Here is a 20,868-nt window from a genome sequence, read left to right on the forward strand (position 1 = left end):
TGCAAATGCTGACAACAGGTTGGCAATGAATATAAATTGTCCACTTATAGTTGGCAATTTGACTTTCAAAAGATCACATTGGAACACGATTTTAACTCTAGAATGTGTGCTAAATCTGAACAAAATGCTGAACTTTAATAGCGTGCTATAATATAAGTGAAAAACTTTTATGAAATTACAATAAATCATAACGGGGTAATGGCTCATTAACATCAACCCAAATGAACCCAAACGTTTAATTCTTCCATAAACTTTCAAAAAAAGAAGGAAAGAAAATACTCCTTATTAACAGTGTATTTTAAGTCCAATGATAACAACACTTGTTTTTAAATGCTGTTGCGCTTTGTTTTGTTTTATTTTATTTTATTTAAATTGGGAGAGAACATTAGCCTACACTTTTGCTGATCTCTGGAAAACTTGAAATGGATTTAAAAAAAAGTTAGGTAAAGATTAAGAACTAAGAAGAGAGATAAAAATACAAGCAAGCAAGGGATCCTCACATCATGCATGGCAGCAGTCTCCTATAACGCTGTGTGCATCATGTGAAGGCAAATACCGGAGCCATGTTTGCCTTCGAGTGCTCATAAATCAATCCGTGGCATGAATGAGACGGACATTAAAGAGAGCAATGGTGACGCTGTGTGCGCAAATAAAACACCACTTACATTTTCATACGGGACACCCGATTCTAGTGCCAAAAAAATGCAGAGGCTCATACGTGCGTTTGGCAATAATTCATTTTTATAGCTTGTTTAAACAAGGATCTGGCACGGCCAACACGGCAGTAGTAGCGGCCTGCCCAGGCTAAAGCTACACTCTTTCCCTTGTGTTAAGAGTAGCCTAATTCGAAGCAGACCGCTGCGAGTATTTTACAAACTCACATTTATTAGGAATAAGTCTCTTGCTGTGGAGAAACATATACAGCATGGCCTGACTTATTTAATGTCGAGTTAGGTCAATTCTAGATGTTCATAACATTAGCCTGTAACACTGGTATAAAGTCGCACGGAGTTTAATTGAGAGAATAACAGACTGCCATTATGAATAATCTCGATCCACATTACACTTGGTTTGATTTATGTAAAATCTGTTGTTGGTCTGTGTGGGAACAGCTGACTCAAGGCTGCCCCATGCACTTTTAATGGCAGCAAACAACCACCGGTTGCGAAGACAACCCTTCTGGATCGATTCAGGAACTTGTCGTGAAGTTCATAATCTCAATGTTGTGTGCTGTGTCCTGACGATTGCTTTTATTGAATAATCTCATAAACCATAATTAGGCCATCGACTGACTTGACTCATAGCTACACTATATACGTGATCTCTTTAAGGGAGAACCAGAGACTGTGTGTGTGTGTGTGTGTGTGTGTGTGTGTGTGTGTGTGTGTGTGTGTGTGTGTGTGTGTGTGTGTGTGTGTGTGTGTTGCGCGTGCGTGTGTTTGTGTGTGCATGCGCGCGCGTGCGCGCGTGTTCAGTTGTAGTCGAGCTCTACAACCAAACGACTAGCCGAGGGCCGGTAACAAAATCATTCCGTGACAACGCGCCTTTTCTACGCACATGTGTTCACACAAAGACCGAAGGAGCTCCTCCAAGTCCTGGCAAACTTTCGACAGCAAGGGATTCAGTGCGCCCACGCACGCACTCTGTTGCAGTCAGAGGCAGCTGCGGAGAGGGGGGAGGGGGAATCACACGGGCATAGAGGCTATAGCTTTTCACTGGTGGTGGGGCGTTTGAGTGAATCTTGCATCATCTCTGCTTTCTCCCAAGTTCTTAATTAGTGAGAATAGGCTCTTCTAAATTAGAAAGGATAGCATGCATAGACAATTTTACACTGCATATCCAGGCTACACAAACATGCCAAACTTTTGGCAACTTTTGATTTAGAAATGGGTCATCCATGTGCATATTGTGTGTGCTGGGGGGACCCATGGTTCATCCATTTGATGATTAGGCCTATTTCCACAGCAGCCATATTGATGTAGGCTAAATGTGTCAATGTTACCAATGATACTAATTAAGGTCGTGTTCCATTCAGTTCAGCCAGAGTCAGGGTGCTGCTATTATGTTGGCTCATTGGAAAAGCTCTACTTATGGAACAGAACCTTAATTAGTATCATCGGTAACTAACTCCTGTGAAGGAAGTAGCCAGTCTTTCAGATGAAGAAGACCTGTGAATCCAAGTGTAAGTAAGTACCCATTGAGCTCTGGCTTCTTGGTGGTTGCTATTGTTGCACAAATACGGAATGTGTTTGTAGTCTATAGCCAACAAAAGGAGACTGTAGTGTTGCAGTATGTAGGCATCTCCTAAACTTTAAGGCTGCAGGTGTTTCATCAAGTGAGATGGAAAGCCAAGTTAGCCCTTGATATAGGTTATAGTGAAAGTGACTAGTATATGTATCTACACTGTAATCCAGAGTGTTAAAGGAGCATTTCACTCATTTTCAAACTTATCTTCAAAAACTGTTCCTCACCGATGATCATTATAACTATTTTCTCACTTGCATCTCAGAGGTGGGCTCAGTTGAGAAACTTGCCTATACTGTTGACATCATCAATCAATCATTTCAGATGAAGTTTGAAGATTTCAGTTTAACGTTGTGTTGGTGCAAATAGGCTACAATGGCTTCTTCTTCTTCACTGTTTCCCAAACAGTGGGTCGCGATCCATTTGTGGGTCACAGACCAATTTCAAAAGATTAAAATTGTATTTATTGTTTAATAATTTTATCCATTTTAAAAACACAAAACAAACAATAAAGAAGTAATGAAAATAGCTGATACAAGCTTGCAATTCATGGCGAAACACATGTTGTATATGCTTGTAGATCTGCTATTTTCACTAGTTTGGGTCCCGGGCAAACACCTAACCTCTCGTTTGGGTCTCAACCTTAAAAGTTTGTGAACCACTGTTCTATTTACAGGAAGATTATTTCCCATTAGCTTGGAGCACACCGATGATGTCATCAGGTTTCTGAACTGTGCACAGCACCTCTGAGATACAGACAGGGGTGTCGCACCAAATTCTGGGCCCTGGGTACAAGGATTCACTGCGGGCCCCTATGAATGTTCTTCATAGGGGGAGGGGGGTTAACCCATTTAGACTGGGAATGCATTATTTTATGCTTTAACTAGTGAAAAATAGCAGATATACAAGCTCATAGCGTGGCACCGAGTGCCGCGCTTTGAGCTTGTAGATCTGCTTTTGAATATATAAGTCTTTGAATATTTCAAATCCTTCTAAGGTTTTTTTGAAAAACCTATATGTTTCTATGTCAGTGGTGCTCAAACCTTTTCATGTGAAGGATACCCAAAATGATATGTATTTAGTTCCAGGGACCCCCCCCCCCCCCCCCCCCCACACACACACACCACCACCAGAAGCAAAATTTGAGTTACAAACGTTCGCTTAAAAAAACATATTCAAAGATTTGCACACATTTTCATGAAGTTTCAAAAATAGCAGATCTACAAGCTTGCAGCGTGGCACTCTGTGCCATGCTGTGAGCTTGTAGATCTGCTATTTTTCAAAAGTATAAAATAATTAAGGCCCCTCCTCCACCTTAGGCCCTAGTAACTCAGTCCCACTTTTCCCCCCCTTGTGATGCCCCTGGACACAGAAAGGGTAGTGAGGACCAATTATATGAAGATGAGCATAAAATGGCTGAAGTTCTCCTTTAACTTAAAGGAGTCATCCAGACCAAAACACATATAGGGTTAAATCTGTATTTTATCATACCCCTTTATACCTGCTTTATTCCATTTTTTTCATAGCTGCCCCTGTTGCTATATTTCGGCTGCCCCTGTTGCTAGATTTCGCAGGCCTTCTCATAACTAACAGAGTAGATAGACTTTATACTATAGTGCGGTTATTTCTTCAGCTTCAAAGTTAGTATTTTTGCCAGACCCATGAAATGGGTAGGCCTACATAAGCAAATGTCGGTCCGGGTTTTCTATATAAAGGGTATATATGATGATGACATGATGATGACATGCCTACAAAAGGCATGATGTCATAAATGATGATGACAGACAGGGGGTCTGGCACAACCAGGTTGACCTGGTCTAGTTTCATTGGATTGTGTTTACACAACGTCCTGAGACCAACCAAACCGCTGTTTTGACCTCACAGGCACCCTTACTTGTCAAACCGACCCCTCCCTCCCCTCATTCTAGCCTCTACTCTCCCTGCTCTGGTGCAGAGCAGAAGCCGTTTGACAGGTAAGGGTGCCTGTGAGGTCAAAACAGCGGTTTGGTTGGTCTCAGGACGTTGTGTAAACACAATCCAATAAAAAAATACTAACTTTGAAGCTGAAGAAATAACCGCACCAGTATAAAGTCTATCTACTCTGTTAGTTATGAGAGGGCCCGCAAAATCTAGCAACAGGGGCAGCCGAAATCTAGCAACAGGGGCAGCTATGAAAAAAATCGACTAAAGCAGGTATAAAGGGGTATGATAAAAGACAGATTTAACCCTATATGTGTTTTGGTCTGGATGACTCCTTTAAATCATTTATAGTTTGTTGACCGGGGTCAATACTTGGCCCACTGCTTTCCCCCCTCTACACCAAATCTCTTCTCCCAAAATAACCAACTATACAAGCTCACAGCAGCACTTCATGGTGTGATGCGTTGTAAGCTTGTAGATCTGCAAATATTTGCCTATTTTTGCCAGTGTTCATGTGTCATGACATGCCCAGAATAGCAATGCACGCTGGGTTCGTGTGGTTAATTTGAACTCAGTGTGCAAATTGATTTGTACACTGAGTTAAATTATCACTTTAAGATGAATTGCATATTGACCATGGTAAAGACAATTTCACGTTGGATATTGGATAGACAAATCCAAAAGCTCACATGCAGGAATGGGTGGTATTTTTAAGACATATTATGAAATAGTTTTTAATGCTGACCTTTTCATAAAAACATCTCCAGTTGGAGCTGGGAGCATGCCCATGGACAAATGTGTCTTCCGGTGTTCGTCCAGACCCCGGATGTTTACATCTCTGCATTAAAAATAAATAAATATAAAAGGCTCAGACTTCTGGACGACCACTAGGGGCGCACATCGGTTCACCCTATTCCTCTGGCCGTTCGCCTCCCCTCCTCCCCTCTGCATTCTGTGCGCTCTGTCAGCATGCCAATGGTGGAAAAGGAATCAAATGTTTTACTTAAGTAAAAGTATGAATACTGCAATATAGAAATACTCTGTTACAAGTACAGGCCTGGAATTCAAAATGTAGCTACTTAAGTAGCAGTATTAAAGTGTTGGCATCAAAATACACTTAACCAAAAGTAAAAGTACAAAATGTTTGAAAATAGCAGATCTACAAGCTCACAACGCATCAGGATGCCACGCGTTTTGAGCTTGTAAATCGGCTATTTTCAAATAGCCTTGGTATAAAATAGGGTGGTTAATGCATGTTTTATGATATTATAATGTATATCTAAGTAACTAAATAACGTTTTCAAATAAATAGCCCAGTGGAGTAAAAGTACAATATTTGGATCCGAGATGTAGTGGAGTAGAAGTAATTTTTGTGGACATTGGAAACACTCAAGTAGCCTAAAGTAGGAATAGGTACCTCAGAATTGGACTTGAGTAGGCCTACAGTACTTCTACTTGAGTAAATGTACTTAGTTACTTTCCAGCACTGTGAGCCTGCGGGTCCACTCCCAGCCCTCCCACGCACACTCTCAGCTCCTTCTTTTCAACAGTGCCTTTCATGGCCATTCATTTCCCCAGCAGCTTTATTTGATGAACTTAACGCAATAATCAACCCACATCCTCGCCCTGCAGGCTATGGGGCGCACATTATAGCTGCAAGACTGGCCTACTATTGCCGTTATCAAATCACTTGATCACAGTGCATGCGTAATGAAAACGTGTAGGAGTAAAATCAGAGTATATAACAGAACCCCACGACCTTTATAAGTGATCAAATGAATTATATCGTTTTATGGATTTGTATAGTCTTGTCATAATGTCACCTCACATGTGACCTTCCAGTGGAATATTGAACAGCAGCCAGCCACCCTGTTACCTTTTGATGGGGTCACAACTGGCATGACAATGATTTCCGTAAAACGTCTTTTCATAATCGTTTTATACAGGCATTGTCAATATTAACGGTGACTATATGCCACTGTATTCAAGCGAGAGGGCACCGTGCGTCGGCTGGACCCTGTTGCACGCGCTGAGCCGCTGTCACTCAGCATGCGACACATCTCTGTCATCAGCCCCAGTCATCAATCCGAGTGAAAATGATTGTTGCCCTTCTTGGAACGATAACACGCGCGCGTTGGTGTGTCACACACACACACACACACACACACACACACACACACACACACACACACACACACACACACACACACACACTCTCTCTCTCTCTCTCTCTCTCTCTCTCTCTCTCTCTCTCTCTCTCTCTGTCTCTCTCTCTCCCTCTCTCTCTCTCTCTCTCTCTCTCTCTCTCTGACACACACCTCTATTTGTCCACCCCTTTTCTTCCACTAAATATACGGTACCTGGCTTGGGGTCAGAGTAGGTGGTTGTCCTCGTGGAGAGAGGTTGCATAAAGGTGAAACGTGTCGTGCATCTCCCCAAGGCGACTGGTAGTAGTAGTATAACGCTGAGTGACGCCGGGTGTTTTGTTTGCCGTTCCCCTCCTCGTCTCTTCCATGCGACCCCGGAGCTGTCCAGCGCCGTCTGCCTCCCAGCTCATTGTTTGCTCGGCCAATACATTAGTGGCGACGCGCGTCACCTTGATCGACGAGGCGCCTGGAATTTAAATACCCTCTCAAACACTGATCTGTCACCGGCTAAAGAGGATAGGGACAAGTACCTCACTGGCTGACCCGGCCCACGTGACATTCCCCCCTTCATTGATATCGGCCCGTGTCCCCCTCTCTTCCTCTATCCGGTGATAAGGACAGTGTATAGGTAAATGTTGGCACGGTCACTCAGGGTAAGAGAAGAGAGAGGGAGAGAGAGGGAGAGAGAGAGTGCGTGTGTCATCGAGAGAGGGGTCTGTGAACGGACGGTCCCTCAGTCCCGCCGCTGAGACAATGCTACAATGAGCGGTTTCCTAGACTACTCGGTGATGAGCGGAGACGGCGGCTCGTGTTCCGTCAGGGCTTTCCACTCTGACCACGGGATTACAACTTTCCAGTCGTGCGCGGTGACCGTGAACAACTGCGGGGCGGATGACCGCTTCATGGCCAGCAGGGCTTCCCCAGACAGCATTCCTCACCAGCCGGGCTCCTATCAGTCTCCGGCGGGCTCCCTGGGTCTGGCATATGGGGCCCACGCGACCTGTAGCCCCGGCTATGGACCCCAGGCGTTCTGTGCCAACTATAACCATTACGCCCTCAACCAGGAAGTGGAGTCGGGCGCGAGCTTCCCCCAGTGCGGCCCGCTGATGTACTCCGGCAACATCTCATCATCCATGGTCTCTAATCAGCACCGCCAGGGCTACGGGGGCGCGCCCCTGGGCCAGCTTCAGTACGCTCACGCCACCTACGGCGGCGGCGGGCACGAGCAGACGAGCCTGCCCCCCTTCCCCGGGTGCTCGAACCCGCTGTCGCCGCTGCACGCGGCCCACCTGGAGGCGTGTTGCTCCCCCCTGTCCGAGGGCGCGTCGTCGGCGCAGACCTTCGACTGGATGAAAGTCAAGCGGAATCCTCCTAAAACAGGTGGGTGCCATTATGATGAGAGGTGGATTAACACCCAACTGCTGTAAGTGTTAACTATTACTGGTGTAAAGGTACATGACTGTCTACTGACAGAACTATTACTGGATCGCAGCGCAAAATTTGGATTCAATTTCAATATTACGCACAGGTACCACAGGTTACGGGCCCGTTTGTTGGACTGACATGAAGCCGATTTGTATTTTAAATGTTTTCAAGTATAGGCAGTAGGCTATATATAGCCTATAGGTACAACATGGCATTGGCATGGCACATTGACGTCTGTATAGACAGAGAGATGTCTGGTGCCTGGTTGCGCACCGTATTCCTCACATAAACAAGCAGATCTACAAGCTCACAACCCCCTATGCTGCAAGGTGTTGTGAGCTTGTAATATCAGCTATTTTAGGTGTGCGACACCGGCGGGCAACTAAGTATAACGTGGCTGTACGGTTGTTTGGGGCCTAGTTGCTTGTGCGTAATGCTTGCTGACCTCAGAAAGGATTGGTGAACAAAGATTGTGTGCCAACTTCAGCCTTCAGATTGTTCAGTTGTTTTTAAAGCCTTATCTATGTGCGCTAAAGTGAGACATTTTCAGCACGGGACAGAAATTAAGCTTACTTAATATTATGGTGTGTCGCTTGCCGAAAAGAGCTGCAAAGACGATTCGTGCTATGGTGTAGCCTAGCCTATAACTTAAGCTTTAACTGTAACCCACAGGGAGGTCAGGGGAATACGGCTATGGTGGTCAACCAAACACAGTGCGGACCAATTTCACCACCAAGCAGCTGACGGAGCTGGAGAAGGAGTTCCACTTCAACAAGTACCTGACGCGGGCGCGCAGGGTGGAAATCGCAGCTGCTTTGCAACTGAACGAGACTCAGGTGAAGATCTGGTTCCAGAACCGGAGGATGAAGCAGAAGAAGCGGGAGAAGGAGGGGCTGCTGCCGGCCAAAGTCCCCGCCTCCGACCCGGGGGACGGAGGGCAGGAGAAAATGGACGATGCGGCGTCAGAGAAGTCTCTCTCGGCCCCGTCCACGCCGTCTCCCGCGTCCTCCACGGGCTCCTCTGCTGGGCCTGATCCATACGCCTCGAACTGATGACTTAATATAGTTTATATACCACAGGAGGCCTGTATAATGCCAAAGACCATGTTAAAGTCACTGATGGATAACATGGGGTTCAAGCTACCGTAAATTGGACAATTGGGATCATTCAATGCACTATTTTGGGGCTTGGACACATGGACAATGATATGGACAATGATTATCCCGGGGCTACAGCTTTGTTTTATATTGTGTTCTGTGAATAGGAAAAAGGATACCATAAGCTGACCAAAGTTGTCGGCCATTGTCTAAAAATGTGTGTCCATTTTCGTCCTATAACGTTGACGTTAAATGTTGCAGGGCTGATAGTGAGCGAGGGTATCTATATTTCCTAACTGTCTGTCTATAATGCTGCTGAATGTGCCATTGCGAATTCACGACCTGCACAAAGAAACAAATACCTCACGTGTGCCAAAAGTTGTGCATGAAGGCCACTTGGCCAACCTGATTGCACTGGATGTCGCGTGTTTTACGCATCACACAATCAACGAGTAATCCTCGTGTAATATCAGTCATTTGTTGGTAGCTGCATTCCTAGATTATAGTCCTACCTCCTCCTCCTTGCCGTCACCCCTGTGTCCCTCTGCGTGTCTGTGTGTCTGTGTGTCTGTGTGTCGCGAGTGTCAGTCTGAATGTCTGCTGTGTGAGATCTGCATGATGCGTAAAGCTTTCATGTTGTTTATTGATGGGCGCTGAGTTTTATCAGTTTGGGGGTTGGATTGGATGTATGACCTGTGTATAGGCTTTTTAGCTGTTATCTATTTAATCATGCAAGGTGTTTTGTCGAAAGCGACGTCTACGGGTCAATTCAAGTGTATTAAAGTGCTTTTACCTGTAAGAAAAGGTTTATGTGTTTGTTTTTGTTTTTTGTCGAGGGGCAACTGTTAAGTCCAAGGTCTGTTGATGCACATGTACACTATAGGCCTATAGGGAGAGGGCGTGGGGTATAGGCATGATTCCATGTTCCATTTTTCTTATAGTTTGGGCTCAAATGGCATGTTTTCATTTTAAAATAAATCGTTGACAGTCTTTCTAAAACGCCTGCCCGAAGCTTTACACTGATGCAAAGGCAAACCTTTTGTTAATTCATTTGAGGATCAGCCTGGATGAGTTTCCTTTAACACACATGCTAGAACCCCTCAATGTATGCAGTCCTGCGCGCTCCCGTCCCAGGGGTGTGGAATTATTGGCATAATAAAGGCATGTTTATCCACGGAGGAGATGATAGCGCGAACGTCAGCGTCATTTGTGATGACAACCTTATCGAGCCCTTGGCTTATTGAAGGGGCAAAAAGAAACTATTGATTAAAACATCGAGGTTAGACTATTGACAGGGACCGTCCAGGCCCCTTTGGCCCTCCTATCCACGTCCACTCCTCAGCTCCCCAAGTTGGTGCATGGTGTCATCATCATCACCATCATCCCCGCTGGTGACAAGATCTGCTGTGAAAACTTGCAGGAGTGTGTCATAAACTACTAATCAATACAAATGTAGCCTACAACTCCAGTCAATGACTTACTTACATTTGTCTTTAAAAAAGAACAAAAAAGTATATATTTCCCATTTGTTTATTTATTTATTTATAATAATTATTATTATTATTATTGTGCCCTTTTCCCACCTTTTAAATATTATAGGCTAAAATTAAACGCCATTACGCACCGGTATAGTTGTGCCTGCGTATTTTCCACATGTCTATGGCTGTGCATATTATTATGGGCCCGAGTGAGGCCTCCATCACATCACATTGCACACAACGGTTTGTCGGTTTGTTAACCATCTTCTCCTTAAGAAGAAGTATCCACGTATCCGCTTTCTTAACCCCTAAGAAAAGCACTGGCTTCCTGTCTTCCGTTGATGTTTTAATTCCTGGCGTGCATGATGCGAGTCCGCGCTTCCATAAAGGGAGCACGAGGCTGAAATCGAGCCATGATTAATGAGCGAACTTCACCTTATCCACCTGCACGAGCAGCCATTGTGGACTTGAGGAGGCCTGCCGAGGCAACAAGTACACGGTCAAATTCCCGGCTCAAAGACATGACAAAGAAGAGAGTGAGTTATTGCATTCACATTTTACTCGTTTTATTTCTTGTATGTCCTTTTTATGGTAATTATGTAAAGGCTTCTTTATTATTATTAAAAATGTTTCACATTTTGACATTATTGGGCATGGTGTTAGGTTGTCTTGGAAACATATATAGCCACGAAGATACCCTCATTTTTTGAATAGATTTGTTTCTGCATAAATTGTTTTTGTCTAAATAGTCTTAAAGGTAAACAGTCTTGTTGCTCAAAAGTCCTGTTTGGGTTTGCCACGCCACTCGGAACAAGACGTCCTACGATATAGCCAGCATTATGAAAAAAGAAAAGAAAAGACAACTTCATAAAATGACACACATAGGCCTATTCATAACTTATTCGGTAGACAATTGTCTGTAGACAAAATATCTAAGTGTTTAGAATTGGAATGGTTAATAGTAACACACCAGCTTTTTTAAATGTGAGTAAAAACAAATTGCTTTTAGAAATTAATACTTCTGAGGCTTAAAATGTATAGACTAATTCGTGTTTGCGTGAGTGTGTGTGTGTGTGTGTGTGTGTGTGTGTGTGTGTGTGTGTGTGTGTGTGTGTATACACACAGTGTATATACTGTGTATATATAGACCTATATATATAATTGTATACATTTTCAAACGAATATATATATATAATATTATATATATAATATTATATATATAATATTATATATATAATATAATATTATATAATTTAAAATACATTTTTTTAAACAAATCTAAAAAAAATCAATAAATAACAAATATAATGATGAAAAAGTAGTGAAAATAGCTCTTGTAGCTTGTAGATCTGCTTATTTTCACTTGACCTGAAAAGTTTTGGAAGCAAAACAATTCCATTCATTTGGATAACGAGAATTGAGCAGCAGAATTGAGATTATTCTTTCTACTGTCCAGTGATTGTAAAATGATTGTAAAAAGTCTATCTATCTATCTATCTATCTATCTATCTATCTATCTATCTATCTATCTATATAATTATTCTTATTATTCTTATTATTATTATTCGATTGGCCAATTGGCTGAAATATACTTTTTTTCTGTTTAGCTGTTGCAGCTGTAGCCTGGCTATATATAATATTATAATATTGCAGCCTGGCGTCCCATTTGCTCTGATGTATCGACACATTATTGTTGAAGCCATGAAAGGCTGGGGAGGGACTGGGAGTGAGGGACTATCAATGTGAGAAGCGCCATGCAGCAGAGCCCCATCATGCAGTTAGAACCCCGTGCACCAGAGGACTGGATTAGAAACGCATGCAGCTGAGCTGACCCTTCTCATAGGAACCGTGGGGTCAGCCGTCGGTCACCGCAGGGGTTGTTGTCTCATGCTCGCAGCGGCCCCAAACCTAAACAACGGTTTACAGACCACACAGGACAGGACAAACACACAACACAGCCCACGGCCTGTTTAGCAAAAACACCACCTCTAAAACAGGTATAATGACTTCAGTATAGACCTATTATAGACAGTAAATGTCTATAGCAAAACCTTTTCACTGGTTCGACCCGACAGGTTCAGGCCTCTTGCGGTTGCTGGTTCCCTTTAGAGGCTCTCTTGGTTTTGGTTAAACACCATGACGATGACAGACGTCTGACGTCAGCTTGCTTTAAATAGAAACGCTCTGTGAACCCCCTTCACCGAGAGATGTTTAAAGTAGTGATTCTCTCAACCTTTCTCCTTTCAAGGGCCCCAGTTTGATATCTAGGCTATAGGATATGAGCCACGGACCCCCATTTTAAATCTGTATTTATTTTGTAATCTCTACAGGACTGGGCCTATACAATCCTATAAGTGTTTATTTGACAGAATGTATGGGTTACGGGAAGAGTGGGCACTATAAGTAGAGTGGGCTCCTCTATGTAAAATTGGCTATTTTGGCCAAAATGTATGTGTGTGTGTGTGTGTGTGTGTGTGTGTGTGTGTGTGTGTGTGTGTGTGTGTGTGTGTGTGTGTGTGTGTGTGCGTGTGTGTGCGTGTGCGTGTGCGTGTAGGCCTATATATAAAATTCGAAAACGAAAAGGGTCTTTTTGATTAAGTCCCAATATTTATTGATACAAATGGCTACAAAATAGTAATCATTTTGAGTATTTAAAGTCTTTAAATACTTTAGAGTCAGACCATTTTTCAAATATATATATATATATATATATATATATATTTATTTATTTATTTTGGATAAAATATTGCATCGAGGAGCCCACTCTTCCAGTGCCCACTCTTCTTGTACCCTGATACAGACCGAGATTGTATGGGTCAATAAGGACCCGACCCTGGCGGTCCCCGGACCCGATGTTGGGAAACAGTGTCTCCTTCAAGGCTTTTTGACTTAAGGAGCTGACGTAGAAATTAGATTGACCATTTAGTCATCATTTAGGCTTGGCCCTGCATGCGTCCTTGGACGTGCGCGCCTCAAATAGACCGGCATCTTGTGCCAGTCAGTCGTTTGTGCCTCGGGTGAAACGCACCGCATTTTGACAGAGTGGTTGTAATAGCTAGAACCATAATAACTATAAGGGCCTATAACTATGTTGATCGTCCACCGGCCAAGCTGTACGGCAATGGAGGCCAATATTTCTCGGCGGGTCTAATGCAATTTGCGCGTGTTATTTATAGTTGTAATAGCTTTTAGGCCTTTCCTCTGGCCATGACGCGAAACCATTTATCTCTATTTCAAATATACTAATCTAATCTCATTTTTTAAAATAGCGGTACTAATAAAACAGGCTAAAGCATTCGTGGGCTCCGCATGTGCCATAAATAATGTTTTAAAGTTGAGAGTAATTATCGACCTAAAATATGTCCTTTGATGTATGACTCATATAGCGTTAAAAGTTTGGCTGTGTGCTTTGTTCTGCAGATTGTTGAGTGAATGTCAAGTTTCGGACGGGCTATGTGGACAATAATAGATTTGTTTGGTCATGGTAATAAAAACTGGATTAATAGATTAGAGTTAGTCGATCTAACATTATTTAAAAAAGTGATCTCAAATTCAGTTGCCATATATATATCTTTTTTTTTTATTCCTTAAAGGGGGGGGGGGGGTGCTGTGGTTTATGTTATGGTAGTTTGTAGTTATTTTATTGTATTATTATCGTTATCATTATAATTAGTTTGTGAACAAAGTCGACACAAACTAATAACCTACTGACAAAAATGTAATCTTGAACAAAAGTGGATTCTTTATGTCCTCTAATCTCTATCAGTGACTTTATGGACCAGGTTAATTTGGCCAACGATCGGAGGTTGTTTTTTCCATCGTTTCTATTGTTCTGGGGCCGTGAACCAATGTTGTGAAATTAGATAGTGTTTCACAGGTGCGTGCAAGTAGCCTATGGCAGGCGAGTGGCTTGTGGTCTGCTGTGAGTGTGAAGCCAAGTGGCGCTCATATCCAAACAAGCCAACTACGATTTACATCTCCGCCAAACTCATCTCCATTTCCTTTACTTTCCTTTCCGTGTGTGTGTGTGTGTGTGTGTGTGTGTGTGTGTGTGTGTGTGTGTGTGTGTGTGTGTGTGTGTGTGTGTGTGTGTGTGTGTGTGTGTGCATATTACTATAGGCTATTGTGAGGGCCATGCCAAAATGTCCCCCTCATGCACAAGGATTAGAGAAATAGACTTATTGTGAGGCCTGGATAGTTTTGATTAAAATGTAAAAAATTAGCCAATTTTTGGACCCCTTATACCATTTTTGTATTTGGGTCGAACGGATATAAAAACCCTAATTCAAAAAACGTATACAGGGCTCCGAAGGGGGAAAAAAAATCTAACATTTATCTAATTTACCAGTGTTACTGAGAATATCAGATCTACAAGCCCACAGAGCATCACGCTGGAAACACATTGTGTGCTTGTGCATCAGCTGTTTTCGGCTTTTAGGATTAAGGTTAAATGTCCTCACAAGTATAGTTGTGTGTGTGTGTGTGTGTGTGTGTGTGTGTGTGTGTGTGTGTGTGTGTGTGTGTGTGTGTGTGTGTGTGTGTGTGTGTGTGTGTGTGTGCGCGCGTGTGCATGCGTGTGCGCCTGCCTATTTGGGTTTTGTGTGTGTTTGTCTACGTGCCAGTGCCATATTTTGCATAAGTACGCATGCGTTGTTGCTGCACGGCAAGATAAAGCATTAATTAGTTTTGGATGATAGGTTAAAAATACATTCAGACTGTTTGTGTGAAAGACAGATTCAGACATGACGAGTGATGTCAGTGCGTAGCTTCCACCAGGCAAAATACCAACCAAAGACTACCAGATAAGGGGGGATAGGCTTATCCAGGGGCGTCACAAGGGGGGGGGGGGGGTAAAGTGGGCCCAAGGTGGAGGGAGGGGCCTTAATTATGTTATACATTAGCTATTGAAAAATAGCAGATAAGCTCACAGCGTGGCACTGAGTACCACGCTGCCAGCTTGTAGATCTGCAATTTTTGAAAAGTCATGAAAATGTGTGCAAATCTTTGAATAGGCCTATATGTATTTTTTAAGTGAACATTTGTAACTCACATTTTGCTTCTGGAGGGTCCCTGAAACTAAATATTTTGAGATGGGGGACCGTGGCCAAATATTTTGGGGGTCCTTCACATGAAAAGGTTCGAGCACCACTGACATAGAAACATAGGTTTTTCATAAAACCTTAGAAGGATTTGAAATATTCAAAGACTTGCACACATTTTCAAAAAAATTCAAAAATAGCAGATCTACAAGCTCGCAGCGTGGCTCGCGCTGTGAGCTTGTAAATCTCACTATTTTTCAATACTTAAAGCACAAAATAACCCAGTGAATCCTTGTACCCAGGGCCCAGAATTTGGTGCGACACCCCTGAAAATACCAACCAAAGGCTACCAGATAAGGGTAGGACTAGGATAGGCTTATCTGTATAGGGTCGATGTTGACACTCTCAGTCATTATCACTCCAGATTTTCCTCTGTATTGGCATGTACAGTAGGTTTCTCTCTCACACACACACACACACGCACACACACACACACACACACACACACACACACACACACACACACACACACAATCATTCTCTGTTTCTCTCTCAAACATGTCTATTCATATCGTCGTTGTCGAGTGGAAACCTTGTATGTCCAAAACCTTCCTTTTTATTTTAAAAAACAATTTAAAATAGTGAAAATGTCACTAGTTTTGTGATGCAGTCTTGTACGAGGAAAGCAGGGCTTTACTGTATGAAAAACATGTACACATTTGAAACGTGGAGATACAAAGTTTTCTGCCCGACAGTGACGATAATACACAACTTGGTTCTTTCTGTCCCAAAGCCAATGCATACTAACAGAAGATTCATGCAAATTCAGAACAGCGGTGTAGACACAGGGCACACAGACAAGTTCACACATGCATGCACGGGCACACACACAAAAAGAGAGAAGAGAGATTTGAACAGATGTCACCCCCGCAGTGTGAAATTGATGCCTCTGCTCCCAAAGTCCCTCCCGGTACATTTCATTTTCTCAGAGGGATGAGAGCAGAGCAGAGGCGTACCGAAAGGCAGAGGAATGGACCGTGAAGCCATGAGAAAATGAGGAGGAAGATAGAGAAGAGAGAAGCAAAACAGAAGAGCTGCAGTGTAAAAATCCACCACATCACTGCAACCATATATAGCATCCCTATTCTGGGCATGTCATAATACAGGGGTCTTCAACGTTTTCAGGCCAAGGACCCCTTAGACCCCTTAGAGATGAAGCAGGGTCCCTATAGGGACTTATATAGTTTCATTGTTTGACAGCACAATCGTCAGTGTATTTTGGATTCATGTCAATTTGTGTTTTCAGATATTTAACCACTTGAACCGTTAATACTTAATGAACTACTAGACCTTTCACTCTGTACTTAGTCTGCTCATTTTCCCCACTTCACTAAAGCTCTTTGCTGAAAATAGCCGATCTACAAGCTCACAAGGCCTCACGCTGCGTGGCGTTGTGAGCTTTTAGATCTGCTATTTTCTTTTTAAATATAAAAAAGGAGAAAAAAACCATTCTATCACTCCATTTGGAGGACCCCCTGTAGTAACTCTGAGGACCACCTAGGCGTCCCGGACCCCCTGTTGAAGATCCCTGTCATAATAGGTGAACATTTGGCCAACATAGGAGATCTTCAAACTCACTTGTAGAGCGATCAGCTATTCTCCGCGATTTGGTGTAGAGTGGGGGAAAAAAAGGATTGGACCAAGTACAGACCCTAGGGGACTCCGATCACTGAAGTATATATAGGGTTTAAGTGCTTAATCTAACTCTTGAGAGTGTGAAAATGGAATCGTAAGAGTGTCATTGTGTTTGGTGAAAGAAAAGTTCTGAACACGCGCTGATAAATCGCCTCGTACCACCCACGGCAAATATCCATTTGGCATTTATGTTGCCACATTGTAATTTATTGACTGGAGCTTTTTTGTAAGCATCATTTCTTCCTTGTAATGGAGGATGCCTATATGTGTTGTTCTGGGACATTATTCAAATGATAGGTGTGGGGGAAATCAGCACAGCCCAATGACAACGTCTGTCCTCAGGCCCTGACTAGGAGATCTTTGCATGCACCTGCACTGATGACTCTCTGTTTCTTTAATGTAGAGCTCTCTCTCTCTCTCTCTCCTCTCTCTCTCTCTCTCTCTCTCTCTCTCTCTCTCTCTCTCTCTCTCTCTCTCACACTCATGGCTGCCCACAATAAGCTGGCCCTAAATATATCTGAATACTGATAAACAGTCATGCCGACATTAAAGGAGAGTGAAGTTTGATACTGGAAATAGCCAGTTTTGCATCGCATCACCATCACGTTTCTGGCTTTTTTAGCCACATGAACCTTCTATGGGCATGTCATGACAGGCAGACATTTGGCAAAAATAGGCGAGCATTCTTCAAATAGTTGAAAATAGCTGATGTTGGCATGCTTAACCTTGTTTTTTACTCTTCCACTCTCATCTACATAAGCATAGATATACTTTGTATACACCTTAAGGACAACTAATCTACACTGTAGAACATTATGTTTGACTTATAGTCCTTCAACAGTTGCATCTCATATCACTGAATACAGTAACTGATAGAGCAGTGACAATTAAGGTGTCACAAGTATATCTATGCTTATGTAGATGAGAGTAAATCAGTACAAACAGATAACAATACATCATTACAGACGTACAACAAAGTATAGGGTTCAAGTGTTTAAGAAGGCCTATACGATTGACACACGAATGAACACACACACACACACACACACACACACACACACACACACACACACACACACACACACACACACACACACACTTTTTTGCACCTATAAAACAGGCAAAACGAAGAAGACCTTTTCAACTCCCCCGCTAGATGAATCGGTCATGACATGAGGTTCTATATATCTAGCGGGTCTAGACTGGGCGGACACAGAGGAGCATGAAGCTCATATAGACAAGAAGAGACTGGGACAGACAGAAGTCACTCATCAGGCTAGTCGAGGTATTGGCACGTCTCTGCGCTCATTGACCACTCCCCCCGTTCTGATTGGCAACCGAAATGAATTCCTCCATCGACAGACGCTCGTCCCTGTGTGCCGATAGAAGGGCTGGAGCCGATGGAGGGATTGACAGTATGATGGAGGAAGAGAAGAGTGCGGGGGGGGTTAGGGGGGGGGAGGGAGCAGAGAGAGAGAGATGACATCATGTTCTTGGCTGCAGCCGCTGTGCGGTACGTGTGATCTTTGGTGGTAGCAGACACTCTGGCTTGAACAATGGTACACTGTAAAATCCAGACTGCTGATGTGAACCCTGAGGGTGTGGAAATGGATCCGTAACGGTCGGCACTCACTGCGGTATTGAGAGGAGATGTTAGAGAGGTGCCAAAAACAACAGGCCGCCGGGAACAGTTGTAGAGATTGCCTCGAATGAAACGCTGTATACTTCTGTGACCGCTGGCCAGTGGAACTCACCTCCAAAAGATGTCTTCTGTGGCTTCTCCTTGCCCGTCGTTGACTTCCTTTTGTCTGTCGTATACCGGTTCCACTTTGGCAGGGCAGAGGGGCACAAAGAGAGACAAATAGAGGTGCGTAGGACCAGAATGCTGTTGCGGTCTGAGGCCTATTGAAAGAGAGGGGGAGAGAGAGAGATAGAGAGAGAGAGAGAGAGAGAGAGAAAGAAAGGGCCAAGAGAAGGGCAGCGGTGTAGAGACAGAAAAGTCCATCCATCACGCACGCCCTGACCTCGGGTTGACCCCAGCCTGGCAGCCAATGAGGCGCCCTCACCCCCTAAAGCCCCACCACCACACACACACACAGACGCACATATGTGCCCCCAAACACACACACACACACACACACACACACACACACACACACACACACACACACACACACACACACACACACACACATACACACACCACACACACACACACACACACACACACACACACACACACACACACACACAGAAGGATCGGGTATCTGTGGCGCTGAGTGGCGTCTGGATATTCTTTGTGTCAGCCATCATCGCTTCCCAGAATGCTTTGTTTTTACGTGACTAATGTGAGTACCAACACCTGATGGACAGCCGACTCATCTAGACACACTGCAACACACACGCACGCACACGCACACACACACACACACACACACGCACACGCACACGCACGCACACACACACACACACACACACACACACACACACACACACACACACACACACACACACACAGACAGACAGACTGACAATCATGGTGCAAGGGTGGAGACCCTTGCACCATTCAAAGAAGGAACAGAGAGATACAAAGACACAGACAGACAGACAGACAAGAGAGAGGCAGATAGACAGACAGACAGACAGACAGACAGACAGACAGACAGACAGACAGACAGACAGACAGACAGACAGACAAGAGCGAGACAGGCAGACAGACAGACAGTCAGACTGACATGAACAACCGCTGGTGAATAGTTGTAGATGGAAATCGTACTGGTGTAAGGAGTTTAGAATGTGGGGTAGATCCAGGTCAGAAAGATTAGCGCACTGTGTCGTCAGAAAGGTTTTGTTGTATTTGATCTCGGCTACCCATGGTGCAACAAATAACTATTGGATATATTTTAAATAATAACAAATTGAAATCTTATTCCCATGAGACAAAATAATTAATCCACACTGAAATAAGGCTCAAGAGAAAGCTCAGAGTATATTTTAATCTTACTGAATTGAGAAACAGACAAGCAAAGCAGTACAGATATTCAATGGCGGTCTCTCTGACAAAATACTAAATTGACAGGGTATATGAATGACAATCAGTGGATGACAGTTCAGCGTGGAGCCAGTTGGTTGAGCTGAGATGCTGTCAATCTTGGGCATGTGGGTCAGTGGCAAATAGTTCATGACTTGGTATTTTCCATTGAGTGGAAATTGGTGTCTTGTAGCATCTGTAAGATCCAAGCTAGATCTTAGTTCCCAAAACAATCACTGTTGTTTTGGCCGATTGCGTCTGCCCTGGGCTCCAGATACGGATTAGAGACAGCATGTTTTGAACAATAGGGAGATTCAGTGGCTTTAGCATGGCTTTGGTGTCAGATGGTCATCATACGTTGGTCAGCGATCCGCCTACACCCCCTACGAAGTATATCTCTGGTTCAATAGAGTAATGGCAAGCTCACAGTTAGCCAGGATGTGAAGGGTGAAGGTGACCCAATGTCATGAAATATGACTTGATGAAAACATGACTTGAGGGCGGCATAGCTCAGGGGTAGAGAAACCGTTATTAGAGCACGAAGGGTTCCCGACGGGTTCCCAGTTCGAATCCGGGCTCCCCCTGAGTTAATGTCGAAGGGTCCTTGGGCTAGACTCTGAACCCCACATTGCTCCCGGTGAGCAGGTTGGTGCCTTGCATGGATTCCTGTGGGTGAATGTAATGCACAATCTCTGTAAAGTGCTTTGGGTAAAATCGCTATATAAATGCACCATTTACCATTTATGGTGAGATATAGTAGATCTCATCCAAAATAGATGTCAAATATTACCT

General features: G+C 43.7%; 1 protein-coding gene across 1 annotated transcript; it reads left to right on the forward strand.

The window, feature by feature from the left end:
• Positions 1–7,072: 7,072 nt before the first annotated feature.
• hoxa1a (homeobox A1a) lies at positions 7,073–8,788 on the forward strand (the record flags this gene model as incomplete). The annotated part of the gene is made up of 2 exons (XM_080734391.1): positions 7,073–7,691; positions 8,409–8,788. The coding sequence occupies 2 exons, from the start codon at positions 7,073–7,075 to the stop codon at positions 8,786–8,788; spliced, it is 999 nt and encodes a 332-aa protein (XP_080590517.1).
• Between the last annotated feature and the right edge of the window lie 12,080 nt (positions 8,789–20,868).

Source organism: Nannobrachium achirus, assembly GCF_963921795.1.
Source record: "Nannobrachium achirus genome assembly, chromosome: 10".
NCBI classification, from domain to species: Eukaryota; Metazoa; Chordata; class Actinopteri; order Myctophiformes; family Myctophidae; genus Nannobrachium; species Nannobrachium achirus.